This window comes from Salvia miltiorrhiza, chromosome 2 (assembly GCF_028751815.1).
Source record: "Salvia miltiorrhiza cultivar Shanhuang (shh) chromosome 2, IMPLAD_Smil_shh, whole genome shotgun sequence".
Lineage (NCBI taxonomy): Eukaryota > Viridiplantae > Streptophyta > Magnoliopsida > Lamiales > Lamiaceae > Salvia > Salvia miltiorrhiza.
In genome coordinates, this window is record NC_080388.1 from 67,011,936 (window position 1) to 67,032,074 (window position 20,139).

General features: G+C 33.0%; 2 protein-coding genes across 2 annotated transcripts in view; both read right to left on the reverse strand.

The window, feature by feature from the left end:
• Positions 1-3,944, reverse strand: part of LOC131012021 (uncharacterized) — a 26,810-nt gene extending 22,866 nt beyond the window's left edge. The window contains exon 1 of the mRNA XM_057939926.1: positions 3,356-3,944. Within this exon, the coding sequence (XP_057795909.1) occupies positions 3,356-3,938 (583 nt within the window). The 5' untranslated portion in view covers positions 3,939-3,944. The remainder of the gene's footprint in view (positions 1-3,355) is intronic.
• Positions 3,945-12,276: 8,332 nt separating this feature from the next.
• Positions 12,277-19,939, reverse strand: LOC131012970 (wall-associated receptor kinase 1-like). Its single transcript, XM_057940954.1, has 6 exons — positions 19,175-19,939; positions 17,154-17,531; positions 16,529-17,053; positions 15,645-16,010; positions 13,828-14,004; positions 12,277-13,647 (listed from the first exon to the last, which is right to left on the reverse strand). The coding sequence occupies exons 1-6, from the start codon at positions 19,722-19,724 to the stop codon at positions 12,446-12,448; spliced, it is 3,198 nt and encodes a 1,065-aa protein (XP_057796937.1). The 5' UTR covers positions 19,725-19,939; the 3' UTR covers positions 12,277-12,445.
• Between the last annotated feature and the right edge of the window lie 200 nt (positions 19,940-20,139).

A 20,139-nucleotide genomic window follows, 5' to 3' on the forward strand; every position in this document is an offset into this window, starting at 1 on the left:
GTCTAAAGCGATGAACTCTGATTCCATAGTTGATCTAGCAATACATGTCTGTTTTGTAGACCTCCACGAGATTGCTCCTCCCCCTATAGTGAACACGTAACCACTCGTTGATAACGAGTCTTTCGCGTCGGATATCCAGTTAGCATCACAGTACCCTTCAAGTACCGGGGGGTATCTCGTGTAGTGTATTCCAAAATTTAGAGTATACTTTAAGTATCTCAAAACTCTCTCAAGTGCTTTCCAATGTTCTTTACTTGGATTGCTTGTATAGCGACTCAATTTGTTCACTGGGCATGCAAGATCAGGTCGAGTGCAATTTGTAATATACATAAGGCACCCAATGATTCTTGCATATTCTTCCTGTGCGACAGGTTCACCCATGTTTTTCTTCATGTGAACGTTGAGTTCTAATGGGGTTTTTACAGGCGATTTGTCAAACGCATTAAACCTTTTGAGCACTTTCTCAATGTAATGAGATTGTGTCAAAGTTATTCCATCAGTGGTCCTGAGAATTTTCATTCCAAGGATCACGTCAGCTAACCCCATGTCTTTCATGTCAAAATTCCTTTTTAACATGTTCTTCGTATCAACAATGATACGATTGTTGCTTCCCATAATCAACATGTCGTCTACATAGAGACACACCATAACGTACCCATTATTAGTGCTCTTGATGTAGACACATTTGTCACATTCGTTGATTTTGAAGCCATTTGACAACATGACATTGTACTAAAGCCTTTCTAAAGCCACCAAACAATTATGGGTACATCAAACACCGGGGAGAGGCATTTGAGGAATGGCCCCGGCCCGTCGCCCGACGCCCGGCCCCGGCCCCCGGCGCCCGGTCCCGATCCCGGCCCGTCCCGTCCCGTCCCCGTCACCCGACACACGGCCGTGGACTTGGATCTTGGCAATTGGTCTTTGGGTGGTCTTTGGGCCTACCCTTATCTTTTTGGACCAACGAAAACTTGGTTCGAGGCCCAACTCGGTTGGGCCTACGCGCATGCACACGAAGCCCGCTCGGGCCTGGCCCGGGAGGACCCTTGGTCTCCCAGGAAGCTTCCACATTACTGCAGAGCCGTTACTTCTGTAACCGCTGTCGGAGAATTCATGGCAAATTCAAACAGCAGGGCTGTTACGTCCGTTTCTGTCTGTAACTCCCGACACACTTAAATACCATCAATGGTATTAACTCCCCCTATTGATGTGGACTGTATATATATATATATATATATATATATACTGCGTTGTTCATTAGTATATATGTCTTATTCATTACCAATTTTTTAAATTTTGTTAATCATCAGTATATACAACCTTATTCATCAGTATATATGTCTTATTCATTGTACTCAGTGTCTCACAAAAAATAGGGGTCTCACTGGAGTGCACCGATGTGATGTATTAAGATTAAGCAAATATCAATACGTTATAATCACTTACATGTTTAATTAAAAGTTTAGAAAAAGAAAAAGAAAATGTTCATTGATACAAATAATGTATATTTAATACTTTCTTCATCTAGTATAAGTGTGCATCACTTATGATGACATGTATTTTAATAAATATTGGGCGAGTGTATTGTGAGTGAAAAAAGAGACCTACTTTATTGTAGTGTTATGTGGCGGTCAGTGTCCAAAAATAAAAAAATTCACATTCTTATAAAATGTATCGAAATTGTAAAAAGTGCATACTCTTATGGGACAAAGGGAAAAATATACATATATATATATATGTATATATATATATATATATATACATATAACTAGAAAAAGTATAGAAAAATCAATGTAAAAAGTAAATTGTAAGTTTAATAATAAAGAAACGTATGCTATATTAAAAAGAGAATCTCTAATTTGAAACTAATTTATTCAAAAATTTAGAATTAATACATAAAAAATAAATTAACCGTCCATTAACCCCTTAATTTCACTACTAATATTAAATTTCTTCATTTTCCCCTCACTTTGAAAATAGAGCACATTTTTTTTTTATATTTTTATTTAATTATATTTTGAATCAAATATGAAATACATATCTTGAATGAAAGATCATAAATGGACCGCATTCGATATATAACATGTAAAACATGTATTTAAAATCAATAAATTATGATAATTTAAAGTTCTAACATATTAATATTTTTAAGTAATAACATTTTCCTTGAAACTAGAAACCTTATTTTAAACCATTTTAATTTTCCTTTTTTCTTTATTTTAGTATATAAAATTTTTAATTATGTATTTCTATTTATTTAATATAAAAATTATTAATAGGATATTATGCAATTATTATAGAATAATGACATGTTTTTTTTAGCCTAGAATAATAGCATGTTATACATATAATTTATTTTAAGAAACACGTATACAATATGATTTGAAATATTTTTTAAAATTTAATTATATATAATTATATATCTTTATTTTTTTTTTGTTTTAACTATAAATAACTCAAGTCTTAATTTTTTTAAGATTCACCACAAAGAACTTTAAAATCAAACCATTAATTAATTAAATAAAGATAAATTAAACAAAAACATGAAATAACAATAACGTTACAATAAAATATACTCCTTTCGACTCGAAAGAGTATCTTAGTTTGTTCGATACGAATTTTAATAAATGTTAATTGAGTGCGTTATGAGTGAAAAAAATGTCCGTATTGGTAAAGTTGTAAATAAATGTTGAAACTGAAAATAAAAACAAGGGGTTAGTTGTGGGGTCATATCCAATAATGGATTGTGTATATTCTTGTGGGATGGATAAAAAAGAAAAGTGAGCATATTCTTCTAGGACAAAGAGAGTATTATGATGATTTTGTAGTCGAAAAAAAAGAAAAAAAATGCATTACATATGTCCACATGAATTAAATTATCCTTAATCTTGAAATCATTGTTGTACTTGAGAGTCAACACCTTACACAATCCTAACATGAATTTTTACTGATTGCTGTCAAATCGTATACTTCTATAAGAAATGTGTAGGATTTTTAATAAAAAAATCAACCAAAACTATCAACATTTAAGAGTATTTAAAAATTTGTTCACTTATTTTGATCATAAAATATTTATAAAAAGAGATATTTGTCATACACACTTAATAAAAAGTGGATATTTTTTTACCAATTAACACATAAAAATACCTATTTCTCCTACATACTAAATTAAAAAAGAACCCCAATTGGGCCTAGTGTCCCCATGGAACCCCCTACCGTGGAGTTCATGTAGCTCCATTTTCATATTTTGAACAGTTTTCAGGTGATAGCACTTTCTATTGAAATTTATGTTTACATATAGATATACTCGTAGACTAAAAAAAACATTATATACGTAAATGACTATGTGTATTACCTCCGACGATTTGGGCCTGGCAACAACCGTTACCGATCAAAGTAGGATCAAATGGGCAATACCCGACGCCGCCCTTTTCAGTGTCGTCATCACAAAACGCTGAGCAGCCGCCGTTGGTGGAAGTTCCGTTGGACTGCAACACGGCGTCATCGCAGCCTATGGCGGTGAGTCTGTTTGTGTACATCGACAACGCATACAGAGTCCCCGTCAAGTTCACAGCCATACTGTCTTTGTATGAATATGATGATTTCGCTGCTGACAAATCATAGCAAACTGAAACTAGGTTGGGATACTTTACCCGAATATATGTTTCATTTATTTCAATCACTTCTTTATTGATGATGGAAAGGTACGCCTTTGGAGGGTTTGTGGAAGTATTGCAACTCATCGTAAAGGATGGGCCCAGTGAGCAATTCGACCCGACTCCGAATGGATATGGAATCGATAAATTCCCACATTTACCCTCACATCCAAGTAATTTGGTGATTACAGCAGCAGAAATTGATGGTAAAAGAAGCTCCAAGATGAAATACAGAATAGAAACTAGTTGTAGCCGAGGCATAATGGGTATATTTGAATACATATAGCGCAAGAGCAGCGTTACACTTGAGATTGGTTCATCACTTGTTTACTTATATATAAAGAAGTGGGCCACTTACACAAATCAAACATATGTCAGAAAATGACAAACCTCCTATCGCCAATGAGTATATTTTTTACCGAGTTTTTGACTTTTTAATTTGACTTTTTTAATAATTGGATAAATAATTTAAAAATCACGTGACGTTCAATCGAATCAAAGACCATTAACTATTTTGCTACTGAATCAACACAAACATATTTTTTTTAAAAAGGAACAGTGAAATTTGAGCACTAAACCTCTTTATTCACGTATAGAAATTTACATTCGCTTGGATGTCCTCATGGGAATAAAATATATATATATATATATATTTTTATCATTTGACTTTGAAAATTTGCATTTTACCTAAAATTCAAATATTTCGTGATGTCAATTTGCTCATATATATATATATATATATATATATATATATATATATATATATATATATACTATATACGTTCCCAACACTAATTAAACATGAAAACTCAAAAAGACAAAGGGCCAATTAATTGACCCAAAGTAAATTAAACGTTTATGATATAATCACAACATTTAAAAATCCGTATAAAATTCACAAATTCGGATAGAAGTTTTGGTATTTGCTGCAACCAACACAAAAGAAAGACAAATGGGATCCTCCGTCCCAAAATATACTGTGTACCACCGTGTACCACTCTTATTATATTATAATTTTAATTATTTTTTATTCAATTTTAATTTATTATGCTTTTATATATTATAAAGATAATTAATAAGGGTTCACTCATCCATTTTAGGGTTTATAATTATTTTTTATATTTATTTGAATTAATAATATATTATTTGGGTTCATTAATTCAAAGTTAAGTTATATAATTTTTTAAATTTTAATTTTTCAATGATAAATATTAGTTAGAGTTTATAATATAATAATAATTTTTATTTTTATAAAAAATAATTTATAAAATAAAAAAATGAAGAATGGTACATGTGGTACACACTATATTCTAGGACATAGGATCCCATCTGAAAGAAAGCAAAGTGGGTAGAAAAGTTTGTCCTAACTAATAAAAAACGTTAAAATCCTAAGCCTCCCTTATTCCCTTTTAAAAACGACCAAGACTATCTTCCAATAATTTTGAATTGAGAATACTAATTAACTCTAATTTGAATTTATAACTTAACGTAATCAAGCTCAAAAAGTTAGATTAAAACACTCTATTGAAAGAATAAATTAAAATTCAATTGAAAACGACCAAGACTCGTTATTTTTTATTGTAAATTTATCATGGAAAAGGGAAAAATAAATAAAATTTTACCATTTAAATCCTTTTTTTTCCCACATTTTCTACTTGACCCTTACTCATTCCTCATTTACACTACAAAGGAGGGATAATATTATCACACCATTTTTGGAGGGATAATATTATTCCTCTTTTGTAGTGTAAATGATGAATGAGTAAGGGTCAAATAGGAAATATGGAAAAAAAAAAGAAGAATTTAATTAAATGTTGAACTTTTATTTATCATTCATTTTTCTATGATAAATTTACAACCAAAGAGAACGCACCATCAAAAGAAAACTCCTAAATAAACTCTAGCCGCCACTTAAGTTCATGGCGGTGGCCAGTAAATAAATAGTCTGCCGTCACTTTCACCTTAGACCCATTACCATCAATAATCTAAATTAATCCAACTTAATTATACAATCTTTATACTTTATTAATAACTCACTTAAACTAATTCTAAAAAAAAATACTAATTAAACTTAAAAATTTTATCAAAAAAAAATTTCTTATTCAATAACATAACAACATGACACATGTCATATGATCACTTTTGATAAAATGACTTCTTAGAAGAGTTGGTATGCCACTCTTAATAATAACTGGGTGTTGTTTTCTAGACATTTCATCTTTTCATTTTGATTATATTTTTTTTATCTTTTAATGATGACCAACGATGATCAATCGACAATCATAAATAAACTAAGTCTTACACAAAAGAGTATGTCAGAAAATGAAAATGCAGCGTGTGGCCAATCACTATATCTTATCGTCTTTTTTACTTTGTATATCTTACTTCTTTTAATATTTAAATAAATAATTTAAAAATCATGTGACGATTGAATTGAACTTAAGATTATTAATTTCTAATATTAACTATTTTACCATTAAATCAACGCACGCATATTTTTATTTGAACGAATTTTAAAAATAGCCATTTTATAATAATAAATTTAAAAATTACTCACTAAGATAAAAAATATTAAAAATTAATCACACTTACTATTTTACCCTTGCATATAAAAATTTAAAAATTACCCGCGAATTCACGACCAGTTGAATTCACAACTATCATTAATTTTGATTGTGAATTCAAGCTTAAAAACTCGAATTCACAACTGAATAGCTAGTATTGGTTGTGAATTCAAGTTTTAAAATTTAAATTCACAACTAGAAACAGTGTTAGTCGTGAATTCACGAATATTAAGTTGTGAATTAATAGATCAGGTTGTGTTTTCAAGAACACTAAGTTGTGAATTAATAGATCAGGTTGTGTTTTCAAGAACATTAAGTTGTGAATTCATAAATCTGGTTGTGAATTCATAGATCTGGAATCATGAGCGCTTGATGCATCCAACTTGTGATCTGTGGCTACTGATCGACTGAAATTGGATCGTCTAGGGTTGGGCATGGCGATTCGCCGGTTGAATCGCGGCAACGCCGCTGTTGCCGTGGCCATGTTGTCGGCGAGGGACGACAACAGCGACAACAAATTCTAGAAGGAGAAAAAAGAACACGTCCACGCACAACCAACAGTGGCCACACCCCAGCCGACAAAATAACAATCACAAGACCGCACAACAAATCTGCAAACCTGCCCTGACCACATGCAGATCAATCAATCAAAAAATCTAACGCATCGATTGCCATGGGTAAAAATCACTAAGCTACCAAAACCCGCCCCGAAGAGAAATTGACAAAATCAAAGCTCCTAGACGATTCCTCCCATTCAGAGCCCTTGCTATAAATTAAATTCAGATTGAAAAGCTTTAAAAATAGAAAGAATGAAGAAGAAATGCAATGCCCCTCCCAACCCTAGCCATCCGTATCGATCAGAAATAGACACAACGCAATAGCAACACCTTACTCACCTCTAACAGATCGACCGATAGAGACAGCGGAACTTGTCAATTTAAATCGTTGTCATTCAGAAATGGAGAATCGGATTTAGTCGTCGAGGCGGAACCAGATGACGGCGGTGCAAGGCGACGAGTACATCTCCAGCTACACCGGAATCAGCAGCGGTGATGGCAGAGGAAGGTTGACGGCAGCGTTTCTCGCCGTCCGTCGCAGGAGAGAGAGAGAGAGAGAGATTATGTGTGGGTAGTTTTTTAATTTTAATCTTAGGGGCAGTTTAGTCATTTAACACAAAAACTGGCTATTATTTAAATTTTTTATTTGAATGGGCTAGTTTGATATATTGACTCTTTTTATTTTTCTTTTATAATTTAACTTTGAAAAATTTGCACTATGCCTAAAGTTCATATATTTAGTGATGTCGATTTGCTCATATACATTCCAAACACTAATTAAACATGAAAAATGTAAAAAGAAAAGGTAAACTCAAAAGATAAAGCTAAGGGCCAATTAACTCAAAATAAATTAAACGTTTGGGGGTATTTAAGATGTATTTTTCACTCTCAGTACTCTTTCAATAAAATAAAGATAAAGCAAAATTAGCTTAAATGATTGAAATAATCAAAAGTCTTGAGATATTTCAATATTATTTCAATCCATTTATATAAACAAATGATAAATCTTACTATTTTTATTTATCAAGATTAATTTTTCAAAATAAATAGTATCACTTATGGTATAATCACAATATTTAAAAATCGTATAAAATTCAGAAATTCGGGTAGAAGTTTTGGTATTTGCAGCAATTAACACAAAAGAAAATGGGTAAAAAAGTTTGTCCCAACTAATCAAAAAGGTCAAAATCCCAAGCCTCCCTTACTCCCTTCTAGAAACGACCAAGACTCTCCAGCACCACATTATTTATTATGGTTTCGGCGAGATCGCCATCGCCTATCACTAAATAATTCTCCTAGTCTTGCTGAGAATCAAAATAAGTATATTATTTTTCTAGGGGTGGATTGGTATATTGTACCGTAAATTGCGATATGAGTATTTTTTAACTAATAATATACATTTATTCTATTTGTTTGTAATAACATATCTCTACAAATTATATCTTTATTCTACTTACAAAAATTTTAACAACTTTATTAAAATTTGTGACAACCTTCAAACGGGATTTTTTTTTTTTTTTTGTGAATGGAGGAAGTATTTAATTAAAACCCTATCGCACATAATGTGGCAAAATTTTTGTGGATCGATGGAGTAATATGCATCAATCTTGCTAACAATCAAAATAAGTATAACAACAAACAAGTTTGAATCACAAAGAACGAATTAATCTACTCAATTTTCTGAAGATTGGGTTTTGATGTAGCGACCACATCTCAAATTTGGAGAAATGGTTATAAACTAAGAAAATAAATAATCAACTGAACTAACAAACAAGATATTAATAAATATAAAGGGACTCAGCTTCGAATAAATTTATACTAGTTAATAATCACTACTCTGATAATCTATACAAAGATAAATCAATTCTTATATACTTTTTCTATAATTAGCATTAGACACTTAAACTAATTATTTCTCTTATTGAAACACAAGTACACAACCTAGTTGAAATAACAAACCTAGATTTAAAGTTCCAAGCATTAAGATGGATATCTTAGGATTATAATTTAAATTAACAAATTAGTAATAATTCATCTATCAATTTATTTCCTACAATCGGTAAGATAGCTTCGCCACTAATTAATGGCATTCCAACAATTACAGATTAATCAAATTAATTGATACTAATCTGAATTAAAACACCATACTCAAAAAATTAATTAGTACTAAATAGATTAATACACTTTACTGAAGAAATAAATTAAAATTCAATTAAAATCAATTAAACACATAATTAGATCTTACAAAATTAAAAATTGTTTCATTATTTCCTCAAACCAAACAAATTAACTACCCATGCTGATTAAATTAAACAACACAAGGCACAAACGATGAAACGACAAATTATTGTCATGCAAATTAAAACTTACATACAAGAATAATAAATACTCACTAAAAATGAAATTGCTCAACCGATCAGATTTGTTCCGAAAAATAAATAATGAAATTGCATTTCGAACCCCCAATTATACTTTTTGAGGGGAGACTTTTTTTTTTTTTTTCAAAAAAAAGATCTCTCCTCAAAATGTATAATATTATTTTAAAAAATTCCATACTTTTTCGTACATAAAAAATTATTATAATTTTCGTTTTGATCCATTCATAAAATAATTATCATTTTTTTAGTTATAATAAAATTATTATAATTTTCTTCTCGATCCGTTCACGAAATAATTATCAATTTTATTTATAATAATAAGATTTATAGAACTTTACTCATATTTAAAGTAATATTTTTACTACATTTACAATTTAATTCATATTTTTATTAAAATTCATATTGTTCAATATGATAATTTTTGACGAACAAAAAAAATTAATAAACCTAGCCGCCGCTTAAATTCAAGGCGGTGGGCCAATAAATAAATAATCCAGTCTTAGCCCAACTTAAGATCCGGAAGGACCGGGACTAGTGGTTATTATTATTATTATTATTATTAAATTGACAATTTCTCATCTTTTTACGTTTCTTTTCGATGGACTCTTTCCACATCAATGTCTTCAATTATTATAGCAAGTTCACTTAAATATGTTTATTAATCTAATAAAATTCATTAAAAACTTCAAAATGTAAACCAAAGTACACATCAATCAGTGAGAAGATATTCATAAATTAAACCTTCTATTATCCTTTTTCTTTTTTGGTTCGGATCTGAATTGTTTTTTTTTTCTCTCTCTTTCTCATGTAGGTGAAGCTATGAAATACCTACCTGTTCTGATACACATAAAAATCTCGCAATCACCAGAGTTAGTACCGAGCGAGATACTGTAACTTTATAAGTAACAAGAACAGTAATAGGAACAAACACAAAAAGTGATAAAATGTTTCACTATGAGAAGATAAGTTACAACAGAACTTATAAAAAGACTCAACATTTCTACGCCTCTATAACTTTCCAAACCTTCACCAACAGTGAAATATTGAAAGCTAGATAGAACTAACATTCTAAATGTGAACCCCGGCGAACACACCACATCCCTTACAACACAATACTTCAAAACACCAAGTAAAACGTACCTTGCTCAAGCCAACATGGAAAAGCAAAGTACCAAACACACGCTCACTAACAAAGTAGTAACAAAACTCACGAAATATTCTGAAAAATATAAGGATAAAGTCTGGCTTGATTAACGAAAATATTTTGGAGATATACGAGAATAATGAATGCAGCAACCGATCCACCTTCTTCTCTTCGCCTTTATATAGAAGATGTATAAAGAAGTCCAATTCGATAAGAACTCTGCTTGGATTATTTTGATCTATCAATCTGATAATTATTCTTCAAGAAATAAGAGTCCAATCATATAGTGTTGAATAAATTCGTGGGTTATCAGATAAATAAGAAATATATTCATACAACAATTATACTTCAAGTATAAGTCTTGTGCTTATTCTTTAAAATATAAAATCTAATAGATCTGATAACAACTCATGTAACAATTGTCTCTGTACTGTGTACAAAATAACACCTAATATATATAGATTATCCATATTCTAACAAGCTATATATATTTAGTAGACTTTTCAATGCTATTATAGTATGGGTCGCATGCGGTTACTATGCCGATGGTAATGTGTTCCATGCAGATGCAGTGTAAGGTTGAATTTATAATTAAACCTTTTAGGGTGTGTTCTATCCCTCTAAATGGAGGGATAACAAAATTTTATGCCTTTAAATATTTGTTTATCCCATATTTTATACAAACACTTTTCTTCTTCTTATTTTCACTTCAAGGATGGATAATATTATCACACTAAAATGGAGGGATAATATTATCCCTCCTTGAAGTGAAAATAAGGAAGAAAAAATGGTGTTTGTGTAAAATATGGGATAAGAAAACAAACATTAAAAGCATAAATTTTTGTTATCCCTTTATTTAGAGGGATAAAAAGCATACACACCTTTAAAATAACTTGTATGATCCCTAGCTCCGATATTCAAGGGAGCGTTATTCCTAGGCTTCGCCTCTCATCCGGGCCAAAATCCCTACCTCCGATATTCACCTCTCATGAGCTTTGACGGTCGCCCATGCTGGTCTGCCCTCAGAGACGGCCTTGGTAAAGAGGAGCGCTAGATGTCTGATACAAACACACTTGGTTATAGTGAGGGAGTGGTAAGTACACTGCCTTAATTAATTTTGGGAATTCTCAAGGCTTGTCATTAAAGTCGTCATAGGATGGAAGAAATGGGGCGAATATTCATCCCTGACTCCATATTCAAATTGTCAGTAGTTTGCATCAACACTTGTATGATTTTAGAAAATCTTTCGAAATGAGAAGTCTGAAAATTAGATGGAGAAATTTGTTAGATCATGTTTGTGATGGATTTCTCCTCACTTGCTGCTTGAATTTGTTTTTCTGGTCACTCTTTTGCCATAAGTGTTGCTCCTTCTTTCCTGTCTTTCAAATAATTAAGCCTGACAACTCTACTAAAGAAACAAAAACCTGTTCAAGATTAAAAGATTAATGTATAACCTTCAGCTCAAAGATGGCATTATATATACCTCACAGATCTTGATCCAAGGCCTACTACTACAGTAAATATATCAAATTGACAAGATTCACATCCAGTTATGTGCCTTAAGAGATAGCATGGAAGACACGCATAAGATGTCTGATACAAGACATTAAAACACTAGCTGGTGTGTACATAGGTAAAACTATAGCTTTAATATGAACATGATTACATAATTACCCAACTAATCATATCATTGATTCAGCACATCATCTAATAGTGAAATCCAGTAGATATTTACCTAAAGGAGCAGGAGACCATAATACTATGTCAGTAGTACTCAGTAGTAGGTAATGATGCTGGCCTAAACAGACAATGCCCACATGATTTACAAGCTATCGTATGATACTAATTATGTAAGACTATCTAAACAATTACGATTAAGATTGTCTAGGTAGCTTCATATCGTTTCAGCAATTAATATAACGTGTGCAATTTGCCAAGTCATCATACAAAAATAAACTCGCAAATACAGAAGAAATATGAATAAGGAGATAAATATAAAAATATTGTAGTAAATTAAATCAAATTTGATCTCACAGCTCGCACATATAGAATCAAGTCTTAATCATCCTCTCACTAGAAAGAGTGCAAAGAGAGCCACTAATTTGAGTATTACTATAAATGGTACGTTCTCTAGTACGACAAACTTTCAAATAATTGTTGGGAACATTAAGGGATGTGTGTCTGATGACGACGATGTAGAAGCATTCTTATAACTACCTGTCCATGTGTATTCAATGTCCGAAATCATGGTGGGCATGTCTTCAAAAGCTCTCACATCTTCAGATTCAACTTTCACATCGCTGGACATTTCAGATATCCTATAACTTTCCAATTCAATAGCCACTTCTTTCATAGTTGGTCTCATTCTCCCCTTCAAGTTCAAACATCTTTGTGCAAGCCTTGCAACTAAAATCACCTCTTCCTTTCTTCCATGCTGCCAAACTTGAGGATCTAAAATTGTGTCCAGACAGTTTCCTTCCATGCATGTCAGAAACCGTGTTGCTAGCCCTCTTTCCTCTTCTGTTTTATCGAAAGATATCGGCCTTTGCCCAGTAAGAAGCTCCACAACAACTACTCCAAAACTATAAACATCACTCTTTTCTGTGAATTGACTCGACTGGAAATACTCCGGATCTAAATACCCAAACGTCCCTTTAACCAGAGTTGTTAAGTGAGTTTGATCCATAGCAATGGATCTTGAAGTTCCAAAATCTGACACTTTAATAACATATTTTTCATCTAGAAGGATATTACTAGACTTGATGTCTCTGTGATAGATAGGCATGGAAGATGCAGAGTGTAAGTAGGCTAGTGCCCCTGCTATATCTGCTGCGATTTTCAAACGCATGTTCCATGGAACTAGAAATTCATTATTCGGATCATGAATGAGCTCAAAAAGGGTTCCATTTGGCATGAATTCATAGACAAGCAAAGGAACTTCAGTCTCCAAACAACACCCCAACAACTTGACCACATTCCTATGATTGATCTGCGACAGTATCACCACCTCATTTATGAATAGTTCTAGTTGATTTTCCTCAACCAACTTTGATTTCTTTATAGCCACAATCTTACCATCAGATAACATTCCTTTGTAGACAGTGCCTTGCCCTCCATGTCCAAGAATCCGGCTTTCATTAAAGTGATCAGTGGCTATCTCCAACTCTTTCGCAGAGAAAACTTTTATTTTTCCAAGTGCACCTTCATTCGTTTGTTGTTGCAAGAGAAGACCACCATTTCGTTTGAAGAATTTCTCTTTAACCATTTTTTCCTTTCTCTTTCTCAACATCTTATACAACCAAATGCACATTAAGAGTAATAGTAGTAGTCCAAATCCAGAGCCCATGCCTGCATGTATGTAAAAGTACTTACCGATAGAGTGAATACAATAATCGGAACTTATTGAGCTGAATAAATGATCAATTAATGTTTAACATATATATGCATGTATGAGGATGGGATATGAAATTTCTAGTACAAGAAACTTGGAGTGATTTATTTTAAGGTGGGAATATTATATTTTCTAACCTGTCAATATTATCATCTTGGACTTGGATGGTGGAAGCTCAATGCAACCCCTGCCATATTTCGTTCCATCGCCACGAAACCCTTTTGGACACTCACAGAGAAAGGAGCCAGGAGTATTGATGCAAATTGAATTTGACTCGCATGGATTGGTTGTATCATCACCACATTCATCAATATCTACTTCACCGAAAACCAACACAAGAAATGTCCTTATTCAGTTACGTTTCCTGTTCATCTCATTTTCAACGATTCAGATGGATACTACCACAAAATTTAGTTTGAACGACTCTGTTCTTAAAATATTGTTTGATCAAACTTCTATAATAATAATAATAAATCTCAATTTTAAGCATTAACTTCCATAATTAATTCCATACAGTCTACAAGTAAAACAGATAATAACGTATACTCCCACCGTCCCAAATAACTTCCTAATTTTTCTTTTCAGTACGTCTCCAAAACAAACTTTTCTTTCTATTTTTGAATACTACCTAGCATAATTTATTCTCCATTTACCCTCACATCTCTCAATACTAATTACGATATTTTTTCACCACTCGCAATATATTCGACAACTTCGTGTTAAAACCAGTATCATTCTCTTCTCTCTTAAAAAGTTATTTGAGGGACAAAGGTAGTATCTAACAAGATTTATCTAATAATAAATTTTAAGCATAAAAAAGAAAGAGCCAGGATCGAATCTTTAGACCTTTAATGATTTAATGAATTCTATCACAATCTTTTAAATTTTTTGATCAATTATATGCTAACCTTTTAGTGTTTTGATAAATTGTATTATGACCTTGGAAACTTATCAATTATATCATGACCTTTGAAATTTATCCTCCGAAGATGAATTTTTATGATGAAATTATATCCTAAGCTTTCACTACAAAATACGTGTTTTATTATGATGAATTTTTTGCGACGATAATCACTTGTAAGGTTTAATAAAACTCTAGGCGGGCCCCTTCTTCATTTTTTTTTTATCAGGAAAAAGGAAAATTTTATAGAACAGAAAGGTAGGGGTACCAAAAAGGGGAGAAGTACAACAGGAAAAAAATTCGAAACAGAGGAACAAAAGGGAGGGGGAAAATCAAAGGAAAGCCTCAAAAGAGGCAAACCGCAAAGTTGTAATAAAACTAGACGGACTTCTTCCCCCAAGTTTTAATAAAACTAGACGGACTTCTTCATTTCCCCCAAATTTTAATAAAACTAGACGGACTTTAAGTGCTCGTTTGGTTCAAGTAGATGAATGAAAAGAAAATAGAATCAAATAAATGATTAGTGGAATGGTAATAATAATCATTATTTTTATTGAGTGTTTGATTAAACAATGAAAAAAAATCATTAGTAAGATATTCCCTTTCTTTTGTTTCTCCTCTATTTTGTGAGGTAACAAATTGGGTGATTGGGTTACCCTCAAATAAAAGTAATGGTTAACTCATTACTCAAACCAAAACAACAAGTATGAGTTCAATTAATTGAATCCATTTCCAACCTCTAAAAATACCCAACTAAACGTGGGGTTAAGTCGCAAATTACTTTAAGACGGTAGTGTTTAGCGACATTAATGACACGTTTTTATAATGCACTTATCGACGAATTTTTACCGTAGCAAATGCGAATCAGATGACGACCGTTTCCGAATGGTTTTATGACAGCACATCTGTCTCAGGGACCAAATTTGCAATGGAAAAGACGGGGTTTATAGACGGAGATTCCGGTATCTTATTTTTATAATGTTTAGTGATTGGCAAAAAATTGGGATAGATTTGATGATTATTTAAAAAGGAAATGGAGAGTTTGGTACCAACCTTGGCATCCTTGTCCGAGGTAAGGATTGCCTTCATACCCTTTCAAGCAGTTGCAGAGGTAACCTCCAACATTTGGTTCAAAATCGACACAACTAGTATTACCCCGACATGCAAAAGTAGTAGGATTTCTTCTTGCTTGCTTGCAATTCTCTATCCCAATCCTCCAATCTAGCACCATTGCTAGCATTATTGAAAAAAAATCATCTAATAGTGGTGCTGTTGAGTTTTGAAGGTACTCCAACGGAAACGAATAACCAAAAGAATATTCAGTTTTCTGTGTGATGAAGGCGAAACTGCAAGGGAACAGCTTACTACGTCGCCATTGTCCACTTAAGTCTGTCAAATTTGCTTCTAGGTAAGAGGTGCCTGTGAGTGAACACCAACGTCAATGTTTCAAAATTTTCCCAGTAATTGTTCCGAAGAATCTTTATGTTGGATAAGAAAGTAGATATTTTAGTTTTGGATAATCTATATTGATACAAAAAGTGTCTTCAACACAAAATATAGACTACCTATTATATTGCTATTACATGGAGTATTTTTATTTTAAGAGTAATTTTGCAAATAAAAGATTTATATATTTATAAGTATATAGTAATTCATTAGATTTTACACTCATGAATATATATATGTAGCTATTTGATAAGGTTTATAAATAAATATCTTCTATTCAATAAATAAAAAATATACCCGAATTCGATCCGCCCTAATTAAGGGCAAAATAGTTTTAGCACATAATAAATGGCCAGATTTTGTATTTTTTTTTAATTAATGGTCAAATATTATACTTCTTCTTCAAAATGGCTATTTCAAAAGCGCTCTCATAAAATTATTTGGTAATGCATATCTTTTGGGGAAAAAGAATTAACAACGTCCATCATTACCTCTGGAAATGACGGTCTGGCAACAGCCTACGCCTGGGAGATACATATCCATATCAGATAAATAGGATGCGCAGTATCCATGAGCGTCAACATCATCCAAGCTGGTGCAGAAGGCTGCGCAGCTGCCCCCGACAAAACTTCGGTTGGATTCACCGTAGCCTACCACCATATCATCACAGCCAACGGCGGTGAGCATGTTTTGATCCGACAGTGTAAACGGAGTTGCAGTCATGTCAATAATGAAGCTTCGACTCTCTGTCTTGCTGATCCCACGTTTACCATCTGATGAATCATAGCAGGCTAAAGCCATGTTCGGGTAATATACCCGAACCTGGGATGGGCTAAGGTCAATGATTTCGGCCTTAAGAATGGAGAGGTATGCTTTGGGGGGATTGCTGGAGAAATTGCAACCGATGCTGAAAGATGGCTCCAAATAGCAATTTGGGCCTACTCCAAACGGAAATGGAATCGATAAATTCCCACATTGGTCCAGGCATCCCCGTTTCGCAATTGAATTGGAAAATGCTAATGGAAGAAGCAAGAGATAAAATTAAATTTGCATAATATAAAAACCGTATGCATTTGTTATAAGTATAAGTGTAACCAATAATAATTAGGCACTAACCTTGGCATCCTCCGTTGAGGTAAGCATTACCCTTGTATCCTTGAAAGCAGCTGCAGAGATATCCGTCAGTGTTATATAAATCAACACAAATGCTCCTATCTCGACATGCATAAGTAGGGTCATTCGATAGTTGCTGGCTGCAATTCTTATTCCCAATCCGCCAGTTCAGCTGCACCACTGGTGCCGTGATTAATGTAGCCCTAAACTCATCTTCTGGGAATGCCTTGGAATTATTCTGTAAGAAATTTAAGTGATACGAAAACCCCGATTGATTCGCGCTTCTCATCTCCTGGATAAAGGCGTAGCTGCATGGGAAAAGCCTATGACGTTGCAATGCTCCGCTTAGGTCAGTTAACTGTGCTTTCAGGTAAGTGGTGCCTATATATAAACATCATAATAAATATAAATAATTATAATATTATAAATGGCCTAATTAACTCTTAGTTCAAGTTTAAGAAAATTATATACCCTATTTAGAAAATATAATCGGCTCTAATAATCAAGTTTAAGAAAATGTTGCAAAATAACTATACCTTTACTGGATAAAATAAACTGTGACTAATATTTTATAATTAAAGTAAAAAACAAAAAAGGCAAACAAAACTACAAAAGTTAATATTAGGATATGAGTGAAACACACAAAAAAGAAAAAGAAAACAAACTGATTAATAGGGTTGCCAAATCCACCATTAGGAGTTTAATTAGGACATATAGTTGTTTATGTTAAATTAAGATCCCATTATCTATTCCACTTCAACTTATCTCCAATATATACATGTTTGAAGTACCATATATCTCCCCTTATGATATATTTTGAGGGGATAATGAGCCCAATTCTAATACAGTATCAGATCATGCTCAAGTTCAATGTGATTTGTCTACACGTTGTGCATGTTGTAGTACGTAGTTAATGAGTTATATAGGCCTATACATGTGAGGACGTGTTAAAGCCACCTATTATATTCCACATAACTGGATAATGATCATGTCTCCAATATATATGTTTGGAATATCCTCTCCTCTCATGAGGCCAAGATCCATAAAATATTGGGACCGAGATCTAAACAATTATATAGCAAAACCCTTGATAATACATGTATTATTTAAACTCCCTTTAGATTGTTAAATTAGGGTTTAAAAAGATATAATATGCCACTTATGTAAATATTTTTGTTATTCTTTTAAATAGACATCAACTAGGTTGAACTATCCCGGCCGGCCCCACCCAAGGCGTGTGAGCCTATCACAATTTGGTTCAATTTGACTCATATATGTCTAGATGTTAATTGGATCAACTCATTCGGTTTCAGGTTAACCCACCTAAATCATTAAGCTTTTCGTGCGGTTTAGACCATTCAAATTTATATTTTTTGAGTGCTCACATAAGATATATAGTATAACATTTCTCTAAATTAATTATAGATAGATATGTAAGTCTTTTGTTAGTTATATATATCTTACACTTGAATAGTAGATTAATTTTATCCTACACTACAAGTAGGGCTGTCTAAATGGATATTGGGTATCGGATAACCCCGATAACCGAACCGAATTATTCGAATTTGATTACCCGATAGTCAATTTTTTCAGTTATTAGTTCGATATCGGTTATTAAATTACCAAAAATTTTGGGTATCGATTAGCCTGATAACCGATTCGGCTTAACCGAATAACCAATTTTTATTAAATTTATAATTTCATATATATATATATATATATTATAATATTTAAAAAATCATTGTATTAAGAAAAAAAAAACAAAGAGTTGTGGTGTAGTGGATAAGTAGCACTTTGTGTTTCTTGAAGACCCATGTTCAAATCTTCCATAAATAACCAAATGAATATTTTTCCAATCGATATTTAGATACCCAGATAAGCGAATGGCTTTCGATCCGATTGGGCCAAGTCTACTAACTGTTGGGGAACCGAAATGAAAGCTATCATAATATATTAATTACAAATTGAAGCAAGTGAAAATCTAAAGTATAATTAAATAAACATAAGCAATTAAGTGCAATTACCTTGCGAAATGAAGGCCTGGCAACAGCCGTTACCGATGACCGAGCGATTACCATTGTCTGGGCAATAGGCGATTCCGGCCGTAGCATTCCCCTGTGCGCAAAGCGAGGCGCAGGTGCTACCAGCCGAAGAACTTCTGGTGGGTAGTTCGGTGCCGACCACCATATCATCGCAGCCGATGGCGGTGAGCCAGTTCGCTCCCGACAGCGTGTATTGGGTTCCGGACAGGTTAAGAGGCATGTGGTACGACAAATTGTAGCAAGCTGAAGCCAGGAAATTCGGGTACTTGACCCGAACATACGACTCGTTTATTTCGATAACGTGTGTACCAAGAATGGTGATGTAGGCTTTTGGAGGGTCACTGGAAGTATCGCAGCTGATGTTAAAAGATGGCTCTAGCGAGCAATCCGACCCGACTCCGAATGGATATGGAATCGATAAATTCCCACACCGATCCACACATCCGGGCTTAGCAACTAGACCCGCGGAAAATACTGGTGGAAGAAGCAGGAAGATGAAACTAAAGATACAAGGCAGCATGTTGGAATGCATAGCATAGCTCAAGACCACAAATTCTTGTGATTACTTTATTTATATAGAGAAAGTATAAGAGTTGACAAGGGAAATTCTTTCTATGAATGGGTCGGGTGTGTTGCAATTTGGGACTAATTCATTGCGGCGGCCAATCCAATGGATTCGGTTAATTTGTTCGATCGGATTGAAGAGAACTATATGAAGGACGACTGTAATTGAGTGAGCTAGCTACTCAAGTTTTGTGTTCGATAAAATCTCATTTAAACTCGATCGTCTAATGACAAAATGAGTTGATTTTGAACCAAACACTATTCAGTTGGTTCGCTAGCAAACTCCTAGAGTGAGCTTCCTTGAAGCTATAGAAGTTTTAACTTTGTAGTATAACCTAACATATTTGAGTTAATATATATATATATAGGGAGAGGTTCTAATA